The 20838-nt window shown below is 37.8% G+C and overlaps 11 protein-coding genes and 1 non-coding gene across 12 annotated transcripts; 4 read left to right on the forward strand and 8 right to left on the reverse strand.

Annotated features, from left to right (window-relative positions):
• Window positions 1–419: 419 nt before the first annotated feature.
• On the reverse strand, window positions 420–492 carry RHIMIDRAFT_t8. Its single transcript has one exon. It is a non-coding gene; the product is annotated as a tRNA-Lys (tRNA).
• A 337-nt stretch (window positions 493–829) lies between these two features.
• RHIMIDRAFT_254222 (uncharacterized protein) lies at window positions 830–1764 on the forward strand. Its single transcript, XM_023611079.1, has 4 exons — window positions 830–1044; window positions 1103–1164; window positions 1220–1257; window positions 1312–1764. The coding sequence occupies exons 1-4, from the start codon at window positions 972–974 to the stop codon at window positions 1718–1720; spliced, it is 582 nt and encodes a 193-aa protein (XP_023471250.1). The 5' UTR covers window positions 830–971; the 3' UTR covers window positions 1721–1764.
• Window positions 1765–1991: 227 nt separating this feature from the next.
• Window positions 1992–2784, forward strand: RHIMIDRAFT_232969 (uncharacterized protein; the record flags this gene model as incomplete). The annotated part of the gene is made up of 5 exons (XM_023607855.1): window positions 1992–2174; window positions 2231–2382; window positions 2426–2489; window positions 2543–2620; window positions 2674–2784. 5 exons carry the CDS (start codon window positions 1992–1994, stop codon window positions 2782–2784), a joined length of 588 nt encoding a protein of 195 aa, XP_023471251.1.
• Window positions 2785–2834: 50 nt separating this feature from the next.
• Window positions 2835–3880, reverse strand: RHIMIDRAFT_284980 (protoheme IX farnesyltransferase; the record flags this gene model as incomplete). The annotated part of the gene is made up of 3 exons (XM_023613231.1): window positions 2835–2976; window positions 3034–3787; window positions 3862–3880. 3 exons carry the CDS (start codon window positions 3878–3880, stop codon window positions 2835–2837), a joined length of 915 nt encoding a protein of 304 aa, XP_023471252.1.
• A 154-nt stretch (window positions 3881–4034) lies between these two features.
• On the forward strand, window positions 4035–5314 carry RHIMIDRAFT_296821 (WD40 repeat-like protein; the record flags this gene model as incomplete). Its single annotated transcript, XM_023614262.1, has 3 exons — window positions 4035–4356; window positions 4412–4578; window positions 4630–5314. The coding sequence occupies 3 exons, from the start codon at window positions 4035–4037 to the stop codon at window positions 5143–5145; spliced, it is 1005 nt and encodes a 334-aa protein (XP_023471253.1). The 3' UTR covers window positions 5146–5314.
• RHIMIDRAFT_8936 (HAD-like protein) lies at window positions 5179–6025 on the reverse strand. The gene is made up of 3 exons (XM_023615837.1): window positions 5870–6025; window positions 5547–5816; window positions 5179–5483 (listed from the first exon to the last, which is right to left on the reverse strand). Exons 1-3 carry the CDS (start codon window positions 5993–5995, stop codon window positions 5208–5210), a joined length of 672 nt encoding a protein of 223 aa, XP_023471254.1. The 5' UTR covers window positions 5996–6025; the 3' UTR covers window positions 5179–5207.
• Window positions 6026–6155: 130 nt separating this feature from the next.
• Window positions 6156–9173, reverse strand: RHIMIDRAFT_210456 (NAD(P)-binding protein). Its single transcript, XM_023607173.1, has 4 exons — window positions 9098–9173; window positions 8601–9041; window positions 8438–8537; window positions 6156–8378 (listed from the first exon to the last, which is right to left on the reverse strand). Exons 1-4 carry the CDS (start codon window positions 9153–9155, stop codon window positions 6251–6253), a joined length of 2727 nt encoding a protein of 908 aa, XP_023471255.1. The 5' UTR covers window positions 9156–9173; the 3' UTR covers window positions 6156–6250.
• Window positions 9174–9846: 673 nt separating this feature from the next.
• Window positions 9847–13233, reverse strand: RHIMIDRAFT_232974 (RNB-domain-containing protein; the record flags this gene model as incomplete). The annotated part of the gene is made up of 7 exons (XM_023607856.1): window positions 9847–10827; window positions 10879–11257; window positions 11305–11368; window positions 11430–11919; window positions 11969–12179; window positions 12234–12726; window positions 12789–13233. The coding sequence occupies 7 exons, from the start codon at window positions 13231–13233 to the stop codon at window positions 9847–9849; spliced, it is 3063 nt and encodes a 1020-aa protein (XP_023471256.1).
• Window positions 13234–13264: 31 nt separating this feature from the next.
• Window positions 13265–14356, reverse strand: RHIMIDRAFT_232975 (uncharacterized protein; the record flags this gene model as incomplete). Its single annotated transcript, XM_023607857.1, has 1 exon — window positions 13265–14356. One exon carries the CDS (start codon window positions 14354–14356, stop codon window positions 13265–13267), a length of 1092 nt encoding a protein of 363 aa, XP_023471257.1.
• Window positions 14357–14510: 154 nt separating this feature from the next.
• On the forward strand, window positions 14511–15505 carry RHIMIDRAFT_232976 (uncharacterized protein; the record flags this gene model as incomplete). Its single annotated transcript, XM_023607858.1, has 6 exons — window positions 14511–14532; window positions 14582–14646; window positions 14698–14793; window positions 14841–14911; window positions 14959–15360; window positions 15415–15505. The coding sequence occupies 6 exons, from the start codon at window positions 14511–14513 to the stop codon at window positions 15503–15505; spliced, it is 747 nt and encodes a 248-aa protein (XP_023471258.1).
• A 24-nt stretch (window positions 15506–15529) lies between these two features.
• Window positions 15530–16756, reverse strand: RHIMIDRAFT_232977 (DUF1295-domain-containing protein; the record flags this gene model as incomplete). The annotated part of the gene is made up of 4 exons (XM_023607859.1): window positions 15530–15634; window positions 15687–16230; window positions 16280–16427; window positions 16477–16756. 4 exons carry the CDS (start codon window positions 16754–16756, stop codon window positions 15530–15532), a joined length of 1077 nt encoding a protein of 358 aa, XP_023471259.1.
• A 142-nt stretch (window positions 16757–16898) lies between these two features.
• Window positions 16899–18625, reverse strand: RHIMIDRAFT_243607 (glycerol kinase; the record flags this gene model as incomplete). Its single annotated transcript, XM_023609962.1, has 4 exons — window positions 16899–17811; window positions 17868–17980; window positions 18028–18442; window positions 18495–18625. 4 exons carry the CDS (start codon window positions 18623–18625, stop codon window positions 16899–16901), a joined length of 1572 nt encoding a protein of 523 aa, XP_023471260.1.
• Between the last annotated feature and the right edge of the window lie 2213 nt (window positions 18626–20838).

Below are 20838 nucleotides of genomic sequence, written 5' to 3' on the forward strand. Positions count from 1 at the left end.
AAAAAAAGATAAAAATAAAAAGGAAAAGGTTGTGATTCAAATCGTAGGTGATTTATTGAATGATTTGAGCTTTTTGCAAAAGCATTGCTCTTTTACACTTGATAAAAAGTAATTGGAGTTTTGATAATTATAGTTTTGATATTTAAAGTTTTGATATTTAAAGTTTTTTTTTTTTTTTTGAAAACTGTGCTACACTATCAAGGTCAATGACCTTGGAGTTGAAGAGGAAGCATTTGGACGAATTGAAATTCCAAAAAAGGAAATTGTGCTTCACTGTTCAAAAAGATAATTTGAAGTCAGTCATTCATGACACAATGTCACTAGTGACTGACTTTAAAAGTGGTAGGTGACACCGCATCTTCATCGTCATCATCGTCACAACGGCAAAATTATTACCTTCTGAAAGACGGCAAAAGAATAGCCCGACGGGGGGGTCGAACCCCCAACCTTGAGATTAAGAGTCTCACGCTCTACCGATTGAGCTAGCCGGGCTCGCTTGTGAAACGCTAAAGCTTAAGAGTAATATATTCTAACAAAATATTACGTGCTTTTCACGTGATATTCGTGTGATTTCCACGTGATCGTTCTTTTTTGTCCTCAAAAAGACGCTTTCTTTACTTACATGACGTTTTAGACTTCTCGCAAAAGTAAGAACACGATGATAACATTGGTATTCTTATTAATCCTCTTTATTTGTAATAGCTTAATCATTTTTTACAGAAAAATTCAAGTATCAAAGGTAATTGTTTGTCAGTTAATTTTAGGAAGTACTTCATAACATGTGTTTACTGCGCCTACATGTATATGTCATTTTTCTGGCAAATAAAGAGCTTTGAGTCTATGATGCTTGCATAATATATTCACTTGATTTATTTCTTTGCAGGAATATGTAATTTTTTTGCCTTAAACATTTTTTCTTTACAAGCGGAGCAGCTATAGTCTTACACTTTTATAAAAGAATTGTAATTTCAATGGAGGGTACGCACATTCGTAGAAGGGAAAAAGCTCATTTAGAGAATGAAGTGGAATATTTGGATGAAGTAGGTAAATGGGAATTAGTATCTCATTGATAAAGAGCTCCTTTTTTCTAATGTTGAAAAAGAACAAGAAACTCTCATTGAAGATCTTCGTAATCAAAATGACAAAGCAAACTTGAATATTTTGGTAACTTGAACAAAGAAAGAGAGACAAGAAAGAATATTGAATGATTAGGTTGCAGAAAGGGCTACTTGTTATTAGTTGTTTCGTTTGTTTAATGTATTACATATGCATTTGAATGATATACTTGCTTACATGGTTTAATACTGTTAGGTATATTGGCGTATTACTATTTCAATCAGATGGGCCCATAAAGCTTCCAGGTACAGGCACCTTTGGCTCTACTGGAATTCTACGGATGTCAGCCACAAGCAGTATTCTGTCAATTGTTATTGCATTTCTTACACTACTTGTCAAATGCAATATTAATTTATTTGGAATAATTGACCTGTTATCAATCAACTTGAATCATACTTTATCTATGGGCGTAGCATCTTGTATTCTAGGAGCAATAGGGCCATATATGTGCTTACTATATAAGGGTAGTAGGATTGAAACCATATTTTGGTGCCTGCCCTTATTTATTTTGTTCATATATCACATTGTATACGCCACAATGAAACAAGTACAGAATGAATTAAAAGAACTTGAGAGAACAAAATACAAATATAAAGGCGCTTAATAAATACGTATTTTTTAAGCAAAAAGCAATCATAAAGTATAGAACCATTGTCACTTGTAGTTCTTTTGAAAGGTGTAAAGTGCATCTTTAATGGTCTTTGTTTTTAGATTTGTTTAAACAAGAGAGCAAATAATAGAATATACCAAGTAAGTGTTAGTGAATGCTCTATAGATACTATGATATCCCTATGTATTGGATGCTGTCTGCCTAATAAACTGATGTATATTGCCGAATTGTTTACAATTTTATTTTTTTTTCTTTGTTCTTTTTTATGTCTACTGATTCACAACCAGAGATTTGTTATCGTTGTCGAAAGGGACCACCAGAAACAAAAAGAGAACTCTTTCAATGCAACTATTGTTCGTTGTTGTGGCATACGAGTTGTTTGAGTCCTCCATTCAACCTCGTATCTGGAAAGGATTGGATGTGTCCACAGCATCATGAACATTTACAAGTAAAATCGTGAGACATTAGCTATAGTGCATTCTAATAGTAATTCTTTCTTTGTAGCCTTCAAAGCATAGAAGATCTTCAGCTGCTGTAGAGCTTAATGACGAAATAGTAATGTTTGAAACAGCAGACGAAGTGATGCGATATGGAGGAACAGTATATAGTGTACCAGCTAAAACGATCGAAGATGAATTTATTAGATATTCTCGAAGGTATTTTTCCTCTAATATATTCAATATCTAACGCATCTACTAGATTTCGCCGTTATTCTTCCAATAGCGCGTTTTATATTAACAAAGGGAATGAATATAGTTTGAATGTATGTATAAAGGTTATCAAAGTGCTTTCCTCTTTTTTAACTGTTTCTTTCAGAATTGTAACCAAACATCTATTCAATATGGTACAGCTCAATCAGATGGTATACAAATGCTGCTAGATGCAGCAGCTGAGGTTAGTTGGATAGATAATGGTATAAATTAGTCATGTAGTTAATAAAAATATAGGCTGAGCAATTATCTATAAAAGAAGATGCAGAGCAAAAGAAATATAAGGCTATTGAGGAACTCATCAGCATCGTTGGAGAAGACACTCTAATAGAAATGTTATCGAGATAATTCTTGTGTAAATACATGCTTCCATGTAAATAGTATAAATAAACGCATTTTTATTCTTCATCTTGCGCTTCATGTAATTCTATAGTATTATCATTATTAGTATTATACATTTTATGTCCCATCATTAAAGCCAGTAATATAGGTAAATGAACTGTACTGCCAAAAAAGAGGTGTCTTGCATTCTTTTCATCACTTTATATAAATCCAAATGAGTAAGGAGCTGCTTATGTTTTTGAACAATATACGTACCTTTTACGCCAAAACTTAAAGGCACCGTATAATAATGCTGCATTTACAATAGTTGAATCAGCTGCAAAAAACCAAGAGGTCATACCTAAGCAAGGCATACTCCAGCACAATGGAAACATGGCTAATGAATACCTTAGGGAAACACGTGCATTTAGTTTGGGATCTGTCACTGCCATCATACGGTAGCCTGCTTTTGAATAATCTGCTCGAAGATTCCAGGCCAGGGAATTAAAGTGGGGAAATTGCCACGCATAAAGAATTGCGCCAAGCACCCAGGCACCGATATCAAGACTGTTCGTGACAGCTGTCCACCCCATCATGGGTGGAATGGCTCCTACGACAGCGCCAGCCCATGTATTGGCAATTGAAGCGCGTTTCATAGGTGTATAGATCATGGTGTATAGAAAGATATTACTTGCACCCAGTATGGCTGTCAACGGATTCACCATGGTCGCAAGTATTGTGACACCCGCTGTGCCCGAGAGTACACCAAAATTGAAAGCGTGTAGGGGACTTAGGGAGCGTCTACCCAAGACTCGGTTTCTTGTTCTCAGCATTTGTGCATCATAAGGAATCTCGATCCATTGATTGATGGCATTTGCAGAGGAAATGCAAAGACCTGTTCCAACTGTTGTACAAAGTAAAGCTGATACGTCTATTGCGCCAGGGGCCATAGCATAACCCGCCATTGTTGTTAATGCTACTAAACCAGCTAGTTTTGCTTTAGACAACTCTTTGTACAGTTTAGGTAAATCTGATAATGTAGCTTGTGTGATGGGTTTAAATTTAGTTCCTTTGTATGTTGTTTGTTCTGTTGAAGAGGGCGACGCTTGGGTGGAAGAAGCATTGTTACAATTTGCTGCTATTGTAGTGATGATGCGACTGTGCTTTAGTTTCAAAATATTATGTTGAATCAACAAACATGTCTTGGGTCTAAGCATATTTATATAAAGTAAAAAAAAAAAAAAAGAAAAACTTTTTTCTTTTTTATTTAAAAAAAAATGTCTACTATTGACGTTCAAACATGTACAAACATTCTTCCACCTTTTCAATTAATCAAAAATATTGAACTTGGATACAATGATGGATACGTGTTTGATGTCACAGCAAACAGTCAATATGCAATCACGTCTGCTTCTGATAATTTTATTCGACTCTATGACCTTGCTACTTTACAATTAGCTCATACAATACGATCCCATGATTGCAAAATATCTCAAATGAAGTTAAAGAGTGATCAGTATCTTTTTACTGTAAGCGAGGATTCCACTCTCAAACGTTGGGATTTGCGTACTAGCAGTGGACCAGTGCAATGTTTCAAATGTAAGAGGAGGAGGAAACAAGATGTTTATTAAAACTAAGAGATATATCCACATAGATAAAAAGCCTTTGACTGCATTTGATATTAATTGCAATGACACTATGGCCATTGCAGGCACTGAGCTCTCATTTGACGATCATTCAGTTGATTTAGCATTTTTTGATACTCGACACACTTCTTTATTGCACACCTTTACTGAATCACATAATGATGATATCACAGAGGTAATGGTAGTAAACATAGTGTTTGTCCTCTCTCTTAATTGCATCTATTAGATCAGATCACATCCAACTTTACCCGCTCAATTTTTATCTTGTTCAACAGATGGATTGATCAATAACTATGACGTTACAGATTTCGACGAAGAAGAAGCATTGGTCTCTGTAGTCAATTCTGGATCTTCTGTAAGCAAAACTGGGTACTTTGGACCTGAAGCAGAATATCTGTACTGTATGACACACATTGAAACATTTTCACTACATACGCTTGAAGGTGACTTAATATGTGATTACGGAGACATTCGAAATATCGGATTAACCAAGGTTGACTATGCTATCGATTGCAGTTATGATCCTATCTCTAGGCGATTCTATTTAATAACTGGAAGCATCGAGGGCATTGTTGACTTTTTCCATGTTAATCTGGGACAGCTGCAGCACTGTCAACAGCTTAATGCAGGCAATTATGGGCACTCAGACATTGTCCGCTCACTCTTTTGGAATCACTCGACACAGAGCATACTAACAGGAGGAGAGGATGGTCGATTGTGTGCCTGGCAAGGTCAATTATAAAAAATGAATAAATATGTATAGAGAAAAAGAAGCTGTTTATGGTTCTACATTTCTTTCTTTATTCAGGCAAGGGCATTATTTATAATAGTGTGGTATGTGCCATCTGATTGCTTTTCAATACGAACATTACTCAGATAATCAACAATAATCGTTGCACCAGCATCTTTCAATTGCTCGACAGTATGAGTAGTCGTACATGCTACACACTGCATTCCAGCAGCAATAGCAGCCTTAACACCCGCTGGGGCGTCTTCAAATACCAAACAGTCCTTTGGATCTCTATTGATTAACTTTGCAGCTAATAAATACCCTTCTGGATGAGGTTTACCAAAGGTTAACTATAGATGAAAAAAAGGAACAACAATGTGAGTGCTACGACAAAAGAAAAGAAAAATATTTACTTTATCCCCTGTAGCCATTTCTTTAGGTGCTTTTATCTCAAATTGTAATAATCGAGCGGTTGCCATCATGTGTGTACTCGCAGTATTAATTGTCCAATCATCTGGGGAAATCGCCTCAAAAAGATTCAAAACACCAGGAAGGATAGATACGCCTTCCTTTTGTTGTGCCAGTTTAGTCTCAAGCTCAATGACATATTCATTTGTAGCTAAATGAGGCATCCAACGTTCCAAGGTTTCAATTGTTCGTCTTCCATGTGAAGTAGCAAGAATCTATCGACGTGTGTAAGTAGAATGATTGATTATTAATCAATGCTCTTGGTTACCTGTTCAGGGTCCAAGCCATTCTGAATAGCAAGTTCTGTCCAAAATTTGACTACTTGAGGAGTAGTATCAATAATAGTTCCATCAAGGTCAAAAATGAAGGCTTTAGATGTTAATGTTTGAGTCATTTTAAATAATAATAAACAGAAAGAAAAAAGATGTTATTGGAGGTAGCCTTTTTTTTCTTTAGCCGAATAGGGTCCAACGATCAAACGGCTGAATTTTCTTCCTTATACTAAAAACGTAATGTTGTGAATATTTTCCGATTGGACAAAAGCAAAGAAGTTTTGACAGTTGATCATTTAAACAAAATAAAGGTTTATTTTTCAAAATTTTAATTACACATAATTAAGAAAAAAAAGAGAAGGATGAATAGATGAAATTTACAACTTGCTTTCGCGTCCAGTAGGATGAAGTTCAACAGCAGCGTTGGTGATAGCAATGACATCACGTTCAACAACTCGTGTTTGGAAAATGACCTTATTACCTTCCTTCCACATCGATGTCTCGAGCGTCTCGCCGGGGAATACGTGTTTGGCAAAACGAGCCTTGATATTCTTGAAAGATTCGGGGTTGTTCTTACCGAATGTCTTCAAAACGTGTTTACCAGAGACACCAAATGAACAAAGACCATGGAGAATAGGAACGTCAAAACCACCAATGGATGACATTTCAGGATCAATATGTAAAGGATTATAGTCACCACTTAAACGATAAAGTGCGGCTTGGTCTTCATTTGTCTTTTCAGTGACAACGGCATCAGGCTTACGGTTAGGAACCTTATTAGGTGCCGTAGCAGCACCTCTGTCTTCACCCTTTTGCTTTCCACCAAATCCACCACTGCCACGGATGAACAAGGTAAATTCATTCTCGAAAACAATTTCTCCAGATTCATCAACTGTAGTAACACCAATCACAACGGATGCACCCTTACCCTTGTCCAACACTTCGACAAGACGAGCCTTAGACTTGAGTGTACCGCTAGTAGGAATGGGCTTCTTGACTTCCAAGAATTGTTCTCCGTGTAAGAGCATCATGGGGTTAAAGTTGGGAAGGAAGTCTCCAAAAGGCACCGAGTTCATAGCACTAAAGGAGGGAATGACGCCAAAGGTAGGCAAAACAGAGAAGTCGGCATGGTTTTCATAGACATACTGAAGATCTGTGCGCTTGCAACCAACACCCAAGGCATATAAGATGACTTCCTTTTCACCATAAGAAAATTCTAAAACCTCATCAAAGTCTGGAACCTGAAGACCTTCATTCTTAGGCTCTTCGTCAGCAACATTACTAAAGTTTTCCATGAAGCCTTGGAAGGATTCTTGCGTGCTGTTGGGGTTAGTGGCACGTCCATCATCAAAGTTACAGATACGTGACCATTCTTGAGCAACTTGTTCAGGAGCCAATGGACGGTTGGCAGGGAAGCCAACACCACCAGAGCGCTGCCAACGAACTTGAGCGATCCAGCCGCTACCAACTTCAAAGATGTTACCTGTTTCTTCGTTGCTGCTGTGGCCAAGGTAAGCAACAAGGGGAGCAACATACTCAGGCTTGAATGCTTCAACCATTTCAGGAGGCATGACGGTAGCTGTCATACGAGTACCAGCATTAGGAGCAATAACGTTACAGATAATGTTCTTCTTTTGTCCTTCAAGGGCCAATGTGCGAGTGAGACCGACGATACCAAGTTTGGCAGCGCTGTAGTTGGTCTGACCAAAGTTACCGTATAAGCCGACAGCAGAAGCAGTATTGATGATGCGACCGTATTTCTGCTTGACAAAGTAAGGCCATGCAGCCTTGATGACCTTGTATGTACCTCTCAAGTGAACTCTGTGGACAAGATCCCAATCTTCATCCGTCATACGCGCAAAGGACTTGTCGCGAAGAATACCGGCATTGTTGACGATGATATCAATGCGACCAAAGGCCTTGAGAGCGGTTTCGACGACCTTTTCACCTTCTTCAACAGAATCATAGTTGGCAACGGCTTTGCCACCAGCCTTACGGATTTCTTCAACGACAAGATCAGCAGCACGGCTGTCTGAGCCTTGACCATGAGTAGAACCTCCGAGGTCGTTGACGACGACGGAAGCACCAAGCTTGGCAAAGAGCAAGGCATAAGCCTTACCGAGGCCACCACCGGCACCAGTGACAATAGCAACTTGGCCATCAAATCTTAAGGGTTCACCTTTAGGGTTAGGAGGAGCTTGTTTGGCACGCTCGAGCAGAGCCATAAAGTCTGTGTCCATGACGGAGGTAGGGTATTCGTTGTTCTTTTCAAAATCAGTGATCTCGTTCCACTTGGCTGCAACAGCAGAGGGGTCAAAGGACTCATCAGCCTTGAAGACAGCGCCAGGAGAACGTTCCCATCTTAACTTGGAGACGAAGCCGCCGCCAACTTCAAAGATGCCACCGGTTTCTTCGGTTTCTTCATGACAAAGATAGCCAACAACAGGGGTAACATATTCAGGCTTGAGGGCTGCGAGAATTTCTGGGGGCATGACAGTCTCAGTCCTATGTCGTGAAAAAGTCAAAAACGGGATTTTCTTTTTGTTTGTTTTGGGAACACATACATTCTAGAAGCGGCCATTGGGGCGATGGTGTTGCAGTGGATGTTATCCTTGGCACCTTCCTTAGCCAAAGAGTTACTGAAGCTTGCAAGAGCAAGTTTAGCTATAAAGAATAAGATTAGAAAAAAACGATGCAAATAGTAGACACACAAGCATATACACGTACCAGCACTATAGTTGGCCTGACCAAAGTTACCGTAGAGACCAGCAGCAGAGGCAGTCATGATAATACGACCGTACTTTTGCTTCTTCATGATTGGCCAAGCAGCTTTAGTAACTGCATAAGAGCCCTTTACGTGAACAGCTTGGATAATATCCCAGTCAGCATCTGTAATTCTTGCAAATGATTTATCACGGAGAATGCCTGCATTATTAATGATAATATCAACGCGTCCAAAGGCCTTCATAGCAGTTTCGACAATTTTGGCACCATCTTCGACAGAGTTGTAATTAGCAACTGCTTTACCGCCATTCTTCAAGATTTCTTCAACAACAACATCAGCGGCTCTCGTGTTTGAACCGTCGCCTGTGTGAGAGGCACCGAGGTCATTGACGACGACACTAGCACCACGGCTGGCAAAGAACAGGGCGTAAGCCTTACCGATGCCTAAATAAAACAAGGTAAACAACACACATATATACTTGTTCGTAGCTCAAACTAACCTCCACCGGCACCAGTGACGATAGCAACTCGTCCATCAAAGCGAATATCCTTTGGCATATTTTTTCTTTAGTTGTTAAGGAAGAAAAAAAAAAAAAAAATAGGGAAGGAAAATTTATACTCTACACTTTCACATGAAAATGTGGGGGAGAAAATCGGCCTATGAGAAGCTTCTGCCATGTGACTCTGTGGATTGACAAAATTTGAACGTACACAAGTCAATGTTGAATTAATTATTCGATGGTTGTCATAGTGTAAATGCAACTGTTCCAAGGAAAGAGTCAAGCGAGAAGGAAGGGCGTAGAAGAAGAGGAGAGTGGTATAGTGTATTTGTCATTGTATATTTGACTACTCCGACAGCAGCCTTTCTGTTTTATGAATTTTTCCCATTATGTTTGTCATATATTTTTATTCTTAATTTGGTAGTTCTCCCTTTTTAAATATGTTGATGATGACTCACAAAAAGACGGGTAGTGTCAATGCTTTCTTTTTTGTTCTCTTTTACTTTTTTCTACATGTTACGTTTCTATGGCTACCGAAAGGAAAAAGAGAGAGTTTGATAGCTGTATAGAAAGAGAGATATCTAGATCACACTATTGAACTGTCTTCTTCTGTTTATTGACCTCTCTTTATAAATACTAATTTATAGCGAGTTAAATACACTAAAGTCAATTATGTTTTGCTCAGTATCTTTCTTCATCCACAAATTGATAACTTTATAAGCACATGCTCTCTTTAAGCAGGACTATTTTTATTTCTCAGCAAATGGATTTACTGGATAAACATTAATAAAGGGAGGTGATGCATCTATATTCACTTGGATACGAACATCAATCAAAGAGAACATCTGTATGGTTTGCGTGCATGCTGAAGCATCAATCATCTCGGGTGGGATCAAATCGGATGTACTCTTGATCCCCTTTTTTTGTGTTGAAATCTTCAAGTTTTCCAGATTATCTTGTAACAGTTTCTCCATATCGTCTTCTACATCGTCTTCCCCTTCGTCTTCATCGCTACTGTGATCATCTTGTCGTATTTTTACTTGTGCATAAGCCTTTTCTTCGCTATGCATCGTCACTGGAGTATCCTTTTTCCAAAATATAACCAGTTGCAACGTACTCTTGTCAAAACTGAATTTATGCACAGGCAGACTTTGCATGTATATCTTTGCCTCAAGCCCGTATTCTTCAACATAAACTTCAAACATGCTCTTTCCTGTCATAATCACCACTGCCTTTTTATAGATTGGACCATGCTCATATTCGTACTTGTATAGATAATTGGCCAAATGAAGTTTTGCATCGGCATCTTCTGCGCTCTTGGCTCTTGTTCTCTTCTCGTTGCAGGAGAAGGCAATCTTTTGAACAAGCTTCTTTTGGTAACCACATGCTATGTCATTCACGTTAGATGCTATACGTTTTATATCCGTGTATTTACGTTTATGATTGAGTGCTGCGTTCAGCATTCTATGAACCACTACATCAGCATACCGACGAATAGGAGAAGTAAAATGTGTGTAGACAGGCTCGTTTAAGGCATAATGAAGATACTTCTCCTTACCAAAAGCACCCGAACAAAAGTATTTCGCTCGTTGCATCGTACGAATACACAGCACAAGCAAAACGGATTTAACATCGGGATTATCAATCTTATTAAAAGATGCTTGGAGAGTGCCAGCCGTGCTACCGTCAAAATCTAGGCCGATCGCATCGGTGAGCTTAAGAAATGCGTCCTATGAGGCCAAGTTATTAGCAAGGATCAGCAAATAGTCAGTTGTTCTTACAAGTCGTCTTTCGATAGGTAATTCATGCCGACGTAGAAATGCTTCTTGAGGAAAAGCAGACAGGATCTTGTTTGCTACTGATATGTTAGCACATAACATGAATTCTTCCACAAGTTTATTTGCTTCCTTGGATTCTGCTCGATAGAAAGAAACAGGATCACCATTGGGGTCTAGTTCAAATCTGAGTTTGACTGAATGTAAGGACAGCGATCCACCGTCTTTTCTTCTTTGACGCATATGTACAGATATCTCATATAGCGTACGTATATCAAATTCGATGCCCTCCGTCGTATGATCACCATATAGTAAAACACTGTCAGGAAGCCTGCCACCTTCAATGACTGTTTGAGCATGTTCATACGCTAGTCTGGCACAAGATCTAATAATAGGATGTTATCATACAGAAACAGTGGCAAGTCTAATTACCTTATGATCGTCCTTCCAAACCATTTCCTTTTTATCTTGCCTGTTTTATCCATAATCCATAAAACTGAAAATGCGAGCCTGAGAAAAGTATGTTAACGGTTCATGGATAGAAAACAAGTTGATACATATAATAATAACTTGCCTTTCTACACCAGGGTTCAGGCTACAGAGTTCCTCACATAGTACACTAGGAAGCATAGGAATGACCTTATCTGCTAGGTATGTGCTTGTTCCACGACACTCTGCTTCACTATCTAAAGGTGTCCCTTGTCTTAAAAAGTAAGTGACATCCGCAATATGGACGCCAACCTCGTAATTGCCGTCCTTCATGGGCTTGATGTGTAATGCATCATCAAGATCTTTTGCAGTTGATGGATCAATCGTGAATACACGTTCTCGTCTAAGGTCAAGACGATTTTTATATTCAACCATAGGTATGCTCCAGGGAAGTTCTGGTAGGCTATGAAGCGCAACAGGAGAAAAATCCGCGTCAATGATACTGTTGTCTGCTAAAACAGCTGCTTTTTCAGCAGCGAGATAACCTATCGGACCAATCTCCTTTACGATTCTTCCTGCTGGATTAGTATCTGTAATTTGCCACCGTCGAATTTCAGCCTAATATGGTTAAGATATTGTTTTAAAAGACGTTTAAAAGCGAGCTTACAGCAAATAAGTGACTCTTGTAGTACTCCTCATTTTCACGAATATCACTTGGAATTTCACGCCCAAAGAGAGCAATGAGTGGTACTCTCTTGTCTGTCGGCTTAAACCAAACAACACGAGGTAGTTCCTTTTGTTCTTCGCATTGTACGTTGTTTTCTTCATTTCCGTTGTTATTTTCGTTACTTTCCTTATGTTTGGTGAGCACAATTGTTCTATTGATAATGAGCATCAATACCAAACCTAAAAAAGGGGGCACAATAATTTACCCAGAATATGTTGTATGTTCTGGTCTATATAGGATCGCAACTACTTCTCCAGCATACTTGGGCTTATGTTCTTCTTCATCTTCACTCTGGGTTGTCATGTCTGAATCAGGCTGATCTTCCGTATCTTGTGCGACATCTGTACTATTATTATGCAGCTTTCGCTTTTCAGCTCTTTCAGTCTCACGTATTTTTCTCAGCTCCCAAATGGTATCTACATCCAGCATACGAACGGCCACTAAGTCACCCTGAAGTGCTCTATTTCGGTCTCTGGATCCACCAATGTATATATCTGAATCCAGATCATCGCATTTTACATAGGCGTCTTGTCTATTCCTTGATAACCTCATCTCACCTTGATATAATGTGCCATTGTTCAGACCATCCTCTATTTCCTTTGGGCTTATGTATGGATTAAACATTTGTCGTCTGTCAAATTTATTTCTATCATCTTGGTGAACATATTCTGGCTCCTCATGCTTGCGGGGTTGGTTATCTATGAGGAAGAATGATGAATAACAGCTACTAAAAAAAAAAAAACAATGTTTCCGCACTCACAAGCCTCGTTTGAGAATGTATTCTTCATTATATTTATGTCTAGGTCCCAAGTGATTTCTGTTTCCCATGTCTTTTTTACTGTTTTTTCAGGTGTTGGTCTCTGAGTCCAATCGTCATTCCATTGATCGTTGTCTGATGTGGACTGTTGCGCACTCATCTTCGAAAACTCATTCCAATCGTTTACTGTGCTTACTTTTGTATGGCCTCCGTTTGGATGTATTTCCTCAGGATCACTCCAGTCAAATTGTTCATGAGAAGGCTTCATGTCTTGTTTTTTCCCATTATTATTGTTCTTTCGGTTAGTACGATTTGGCACTGCATCAGGTATGACAGGGTTATCTCTATTAGATCTCCAATTAGAAGAAACATCGGCCTTTGATGGCTCATTATTGTAATTGGCCAATCTTTTTCTGCGCCAGTTGTTTGAATAATCTACGGTTGACATAATAAATAAGGGAGAAAGAGAGAAAAAATGTTTATTTCTTAATGCGTATCTGGTGAATAAAATTTGATACGAAAATAGAATTATTATCTTGATCGCCGATACTTGGAAGCTTCCAGTATGATATATTTCGTACATTCTTTTCTATTGTCTTTATGCTTGATAATCCCATAGATCCAATAGACCTTTCACGCTCTTGTTGGATTAATTCTGATTGATCATCAGGAAATAAGATCAAGTCAAGTTTTTCATAGGCCTTTTGCTTGGATTCTTCTACAGACCAAATATTGGAAGCATTCAGGTCCTTGACGACTTTACGTTTTTGTGATGTATGTAGTGAACGAGATAATGCCAGTGCCATTTGAATATCGTCGTCTGATTTATCTGACGTTTGTGGTTTCCATAGGGATTGGTTCATTCTACTAACAATTATATTATTCGCAAAGTTATCGTCATCATCAAATGTTGAGCAGTCTACAGCACGAAGCTCATGTGTCACTCTATTTTTGTTGTAGCTATTATTGTCAGCCACTTGGATGTCATTTGAGGTATTATTATTGTTATTATTAACAATGGGTGTATGTCCCCAACCTGTCCATCTAAGCCTTTGGATCAACTGGGGCATCGATAAATTGAATAAACAGCGACACTGTTTGATATGAACAATTTTCTGTTTCAAGCAACGACGATCAAATGGAGCAGACTCATGACAGACAGGGCAAATAGTCAGTGTCTCTAGTAAAGATAATTGACCATTTTTCTTTTTCTTTAATTCCTCTTCAACGTTGTCTAAACAATGATTGATATGAATCTGTCTTCTTGCCATATTCATGTGCGATAAAACCTTTCCACAGAAAAAACAGTCTAATGCGTCTATGCTTTCATCATATGGATTATCCATACATTCCTCTACATGTTTTTGACGTAGATAGCTCGACTTGATATCCGTCAGGTCAACTTCACATATCGGGCATGAATATGTCTCGAGTTTTGTGACTATCTGTTGCCGCTCACTCTTCTTTTTTGACAATGAAAATATCTTTTCCTTATTGGAAGATTCAGTTTCTGTCGTTAAGGGACGTTTAAGAGAATGTCGATCCGTAGGAGCCGTAGCATCCCTTTTCATAGCAATATGGACAAAATAAAAAGCAGAAAAAAAGGTAAATTCAAGAACCGAATGAGCTTCTTTCATGTTTATTCCAAAAAAGAAAAAAAAAAAACTTTTATTCTCCACTGTAGAGTCAAGCTTTTGTTTCATAAAGGGATCCATCAATTAGATCATGAAGATCCAAGGAATATATGGTATAACTCAAACTATGTATTCGTTCTCATTACTAAATATATCGTTTAGGGATCACAGTGCGCCCCCGAAGTAGAATCACTATAAAATCAGGTGGATCCTTTCAACTGACGATGGTAATTAGTTTATAAGAATATAGAAATAACCTTTAACCACTTATGTAAAAGGCTTCTCTAAGATCTTTCAAGAGCCTTGAACGCACTTCGTTATATGTAGAGACTAAGAAACAAAAGATTCTTTTATGCAGTTTAATACCTTGCACAGTAAGAGACACTTTTTATCCTTTAAACACGTATTCTTATTTTGTTAGAGAGATCAACAATTGTTAAACTTTACTCGTTTAGAAGGGGAAACTGTGACCTTTGTTATTAAAGGAAAAAAGTAAGTGCGATTATTGAAAAAGAAAAGGAAAATTAAATACTATAAAGCACAGTGCAGCTATCAGGAAACTACATAAGCCTTGAAGATGAACCAGAACCAGAACCTAAAAGAAAGAAAGCTAAAGTGGATACAAAAAATAATATAGAAAAGAATAAGAAAGAGAAGGTTGGCGAGAAAGAAAATATCAAAGTAGCTGAGAAAAGGAGAGACAGAGATCAGCAAACAGAAAGCAAAAGACGTGGTCACGCGATAGATGAAAAGCAAGTGAAGACACCAGAAAGCAAAAGACATGATAAAGCTACACAAGATGATCGCACTGTAGAAAATAAAAACCAATTAAAGATCAAAAGACATAATCAAGCTGTCCAAGATGAGGCAAAACAAGTAAAAAATAAAGCAAATGAAAAAGTTTTACAAGATGAACATATCGTAGACGACATTGTGTCAATGTAAGAAATATTGCTTTTCATATTTACTGCTTAATTCAACGATTACCTTTTTAGTTTAAAAGCAAGAGGAGAACCATCAGAAGAAGACGAAGATGAAACAATAACAGACGTTAATAGTGATACTGACGATGAATATGCAGAGTAAACTTTATTTATCGATCCTGTCCCCTTAGTCTTGCTTCAAATGCTGCTCATCAGAAGGAAACCAAGGAATAAACCTGTTGACACACTTTTGATATATCTTGTAATCTGTGTATTTACTAGCTGATATTCTCTATTTTAAATCGATAGTTAACATTATGCCAATAATTAAAGGATCATCATACCTCTGTAAGTGAAGTGCTTCCTTGAAATAAGAGTGTTAATAGAATGGGACCAATGACTGTCCAATTAAAGAAACTTCCGACATGAAGTATCCCAGTGGCCTCTTGTATGGCAGATACAGAAAACAAATAAATAACCCACCACATTGACATTTCCGCAAAGAAATTAGGGTGACGACTGTATTGAAATAACCCAGAGTGCCATAAGAATCCATGCTTATAATCGTCCTTTAGCTGAGAAGGTTGCAAGTATTCCAATAATGCATGCTTTGCTGTCTGGAATGCATATTGCTGCTCATCGGCTACTGCTTCTATAAGCAAAAAGCTAAGATGCAAAGAGACAATAATCCAGTCAAATGTTGATAAAGCCACAGACTTGTTTGAAACCTTGGAGACAATGTATAAGGGACTAGAGATGAGCAACAACAAAATATCTTGGAAGGGCGCGATAGCAGTAAGATTAAGTATGGCCATCAAAACACCACCAATTTTTTCTTTAATGTACAAGTATCGATAATCCTGTCCATCGCGATAATAACCACCCTTTCTGTTGTTATGTAAGTACGTGTATATAGGCATTGTCGTTATTGTCTTACCTCGCAAAATTAAAGGTTAAGCGACTACCCCATATAGAGATGAGAATGCTTGCAATTACAAGTCTGGGGTTGAAAACTTCCTTTGTCAAATAGTCATGGATCGTAAAATGCCATGCATAAAGAATAGGCAAAATAGACCAGGCTCGATCTGCTTGGTGTGTGAACAACACGTTGTCTTTTATTCTTTATTCACTTACCCACTTGACTGTAATCCTTGAATATTTCAGCCGACAAATAATGGATGGCTGTAGCCGCTCCAGAAACAAGAGTTGCAATAGCCAACGCATCATTCTCTCGGTAATAGGTCAGTAGAATCCGAGGATTGCTTAATATACTTTGCAATACAGATGGGACGTCTGCACTTGTAAGATCTTTAAAGGATGCTATCATCATATTTTTCACATAACCACACGTTGCAGTAATAGGGAGTTGTTCTTCGTGGTCATTTAGCCACTTTATTATTTTTTCATAATTCATATTGCTCTTTAAAGAAAAACCAAAAAACCAAAAAAAAAAAAAAGGAAAAGCGCATGAATGACGCTTTGTATTTCTCATCTTCCTTGTGACTGTTCTACAATCGATCGAAAACGACTCTTTCTTTATTGATATTAAATAGCTATTACACCTCTTCATCAAGTATACCACTGACTACATTAGCCCAGCCAAGGGATCGCGTCACTGCCTCTTTCCATCCAGTATACATTTTGTTTCTTTGTTTCTCAGAGATCCTTGGTTTGAACACAGTTCTTCCTTCAGTATTTACCTTGTGTACTTCATCTATGTTCTTCCAGACACCAGTAGCAATACCTGCTGCTATTGCAGCACCCAAAGCAGTAGTCTCCCTCATCTGTGGTCGATCGACTTCAATATTCAATATGTCCGCTTGAATTTGCATACATATATCTGAATTTGATACACCACCATCCACTTTAAGCGATCGCAGAGGCGTTTTTGAATCCTTGTTCATAGCCTCCAGAATCGCTCGCGACTGGTAGCAGACAGCCTCCAAAGTTGCACGTGCAATGTGCTCTCGTTTTGTAAATTGTGTCAAGCCACAGATTGTACCACGAGCATCATCTCGCCAGTAAGGTGCAAACAGCCCAGTGAAAGCGGTAACAAAGTAAACCCCTGCTGTATCCTCTACCTTTTCAGCTAATGAACTAATCTCTTTACTTTCATCAATGATGCCTAGACTGTCACGTAGCCATTGTATAGATGATCCGGCTACAGCAACAGACCCTTCAAGCGCATAACTAGGTTTGTCGTTGCCAAATTGATAAGCTACTGTGGTCAATAAGCCATTTCTTGATAAAACAGGAGATTCTCCAGTATTGAAGAGCATGAAACAACCCGTGCCATAGGTGTTTTTAGCATCACCAACATGGAAACACTTTTGTCCCACCAGTGCACTTTGTTGATCCCCTAAGCATCCAGCAATTGGAACACCCTTTAATGAACCACTGTGTATCTTGCCATAAATACTTGAAGAAGGAACAATTTTTGCTAATTTGATTCCTTTAAATCCAAAGAAGCTATCAAGAGAGAATACAGCATTAATGTGTGCATGTAAATAAATATGCAACTATACTTGATTGCTTCATTGCTCCATTGAAGCGTGTTAATATCCATCAACATGGTTCTACTTGCATTTGTCACATCAGTGACTAGAGCACCGTTATTTTCTACGCCACCAGTTAAGTTCTACAATGCATGATTAATTTTTTGATATATCTCAAGATGAAACTTACGTATATAAGCCAGGTATCAATTGTTCCAAACTGTAATCTGTTTTGATCATGCGCTTGCTTCACTTCAGGCACATGATCAAGCATCCATTTTAATTTCACAGCAGAAAAATACGTGGTAATTGGCAAACCACAGATCCCTCTGAGTGCATCCACTCCCTGCCTTTCTTTTGGTAAATGCTTCTGTGAGGCTAGTTCTTGTACAGTTTTTGCTGTTCTACCATCGCTCCAAACGATAGCAGGACATAGGGGCTGCCCTGTCTCACTGTCCCAGGCCACTGTGGTCTCCCGTTGATTTGTAATACCAACACAAGAAATTGAGGACGCATCATAACCCAATATGGAAAGCTTTCTTATAGCATGTTCTATACAAGTATCAACAGAGGCCAGGATATCATAAGGATCATGTTCCACCCATCTTGTTGATATATTTAGTATAAAGGAAGGCTGTATATAATTCTTATCTTTACCCTGGATGTAAATAATGCTGCTCAAATTCCATTTGATGGTAAGTCAACATTTTTCCATTTTCATCAAATATAACAAATCGTGTAGATGTAGTACCTTGATCAATTGCGCCTACAAATTGCTTTTTTGTCATTTTATATTTATATGTAAAGTAAAAGAAAAAAGAAATAAAAAGTGAAAGCACTTATAAACTTTTATTTAAGCTCAGAAATGCGGGACTGTGTAACTGCATAAGATGTTATGTACACCAAATGGTGCATAGGGGAGGCGTCGATTTGTAAAAGCATAATCTCGATCATTGTTTCCTATTCGCTCCACATAGGTTCTTTTCATTTTATAAAAATATGTCATTTTTGTAAGATTTACATCATTTTTCTCTAACTAAAAATGTAAACTCAGTCATTTATGCGTACAACGAACTAAAGGATTGACTGACCAATGAGTTTTTTCTGTTTCCAAACTCCATTTATTGTTCCTTTTGATTGCTAAATGAAGTTACATTCAGACACATACCATTACACACACGTCAAGGAAACTGAGCTGAGCTGAAGGGATCGTTTATTCAATTATAAATACAGTAGCCATCATTCAAAACTTATCGTTATTTTTTCGTACTTGTTCAAATCATAAAAAGAAAAATTACAAAGCATTTGAAGTGATTAATAAATGTCCATAGTGTCATTTCCAGCGTGGGCGAAGGAAGAAATAAGAAAATGGGTATGCTCAAGAAATATCTTTTTAGTAGTTCCTCGATTTGTTCACTTCTTTAAAGAGCATCCAAGTAAAACAGCGTCACCACCAGCTGAAGTATTGGTTGTAATTTTATAGTTGTTGTTGTTAGCACTGGTGTAATGTATAGAATCAAAGCAAAGAAGTGACGAGTCTCTGTTTTACCCTTTATTAAAAGTGAGAGGAAGAACTCATAGCAAAAAGAAATTAGGTTTTCCAAAAGTGACCGGTGTACTAATTAATGTTGTAATCAACAATAGCATTAGCACGTCAAAGAATAAATCTACTATTTAGACCCCCAACGATAACCCTATAGACAACATAGTGTTATTAAGAGAGTAGAATCATAATCAGCCACAGATAAATTCATCAAGCATGTAGATACTAGTTACGTAGTAGACTTTCAAATCATTGACTACAAATACCCTTTTAACGGGAGCTTATATTATCGAATAAAAGAGCCCTAAAAGTATTGACCTGTTTTTTTTTTTGGCAATATAAAACAATTAAGTCAAATGTAATTTCATACATAAAGATTAGTATTAGACATGATCAAACACGACATACCAGAAGGATCAGCCAATTAATTCAGGACTTCAGCATACTGTATTTTTATTAACAAGTAAAGATTTAGTCGGCCCAAATGGGCCGATATAAACTACATTTTTTTTATTGGACAGACCTTCTCAGTTTACACGACGCGTGTGATTACTACAAAGCTTAAGACCTGTATTTTTATTTCGTTGAGTTTTTTAAATTATTTTTTATAGTATTAAACAGATCTAGAGGTTCTGTGGATGCTGCAAATAATTTACGTGATAATCTGACCTCTTATCACGACATTATCTCAACCGAGAGATGGGAAATGCGCTTCTTTGGTTTCTTATTGAGCCTTTGTGAAGCGAACGCATACAGTTCCTTCAGGGTCTTCTCTGAGGAAAGTGCCTCAAGGGGCCACTCGTCCTTTAAGGATAATTTGGCCTTCAACTTGCTTGAACATTGTAAGGAATTGAAGTCAAGATACAATGAAGTGGCCCAAGGCAGCAACTGAATGCTTAGAAGTGATTCTAACCATTCATACGTCTCCATGAGTAATGCAGGCAACAAAAGAAAGAGATTGGTATGCCGTAAATGCAAAGAAAGCGGCACTAATGGCAAACGGGTTGAAAAATTTTGTAGTTGTGACCCCACAATCCCCTTGTGCTTCGACTGTCATAATCAACACTTGAAGACTGCCTGGCTTCGCCAGATTTATTAAAAATAATTCTTCATAACTATGTCTACAATATTTTTATTTTTTTTCAATAACAAAGCTTCGAGTTGCTATATCACTTTATTCATCAAAGGGTCAGCCCAAATGGGCCGATTGATTTTTTTGAAAAACCGACCAATTTCAAAACGATATGGCTATGAGGCAAAAGTGCTCACTTCTTTATAAAAACTCATCTATAGGCAGAATACATATCTAATAATACGTGTTGGAATGGATAGCAGCAGTAAATGATTTTTTATCTGATCAAAATATTATTTTATAGTCGGCCCAAATGGGCCGATTTGTTGAATACGAAGTATCAATTAAAAAAAATAAAGACTAGAATTAACCAGACTAAAAGATAT

Source organism: Rhizopus microsporus (genome assembly GCF_002708625.1).
Source record: "Rhizopus microsporus ATCC 52813 unplaced genomic scaffold scaffold_1, whole genome shotgun sequence".
In the NCBI taxonomy this organism is placed as follows: domain Eukaryota; kingdom Fungi; phylum Mucoromycota; class Mucoromycetes; order Mucorales; family Rhizopodaceae; genus Rhizopus; species Rhizopus microsporus.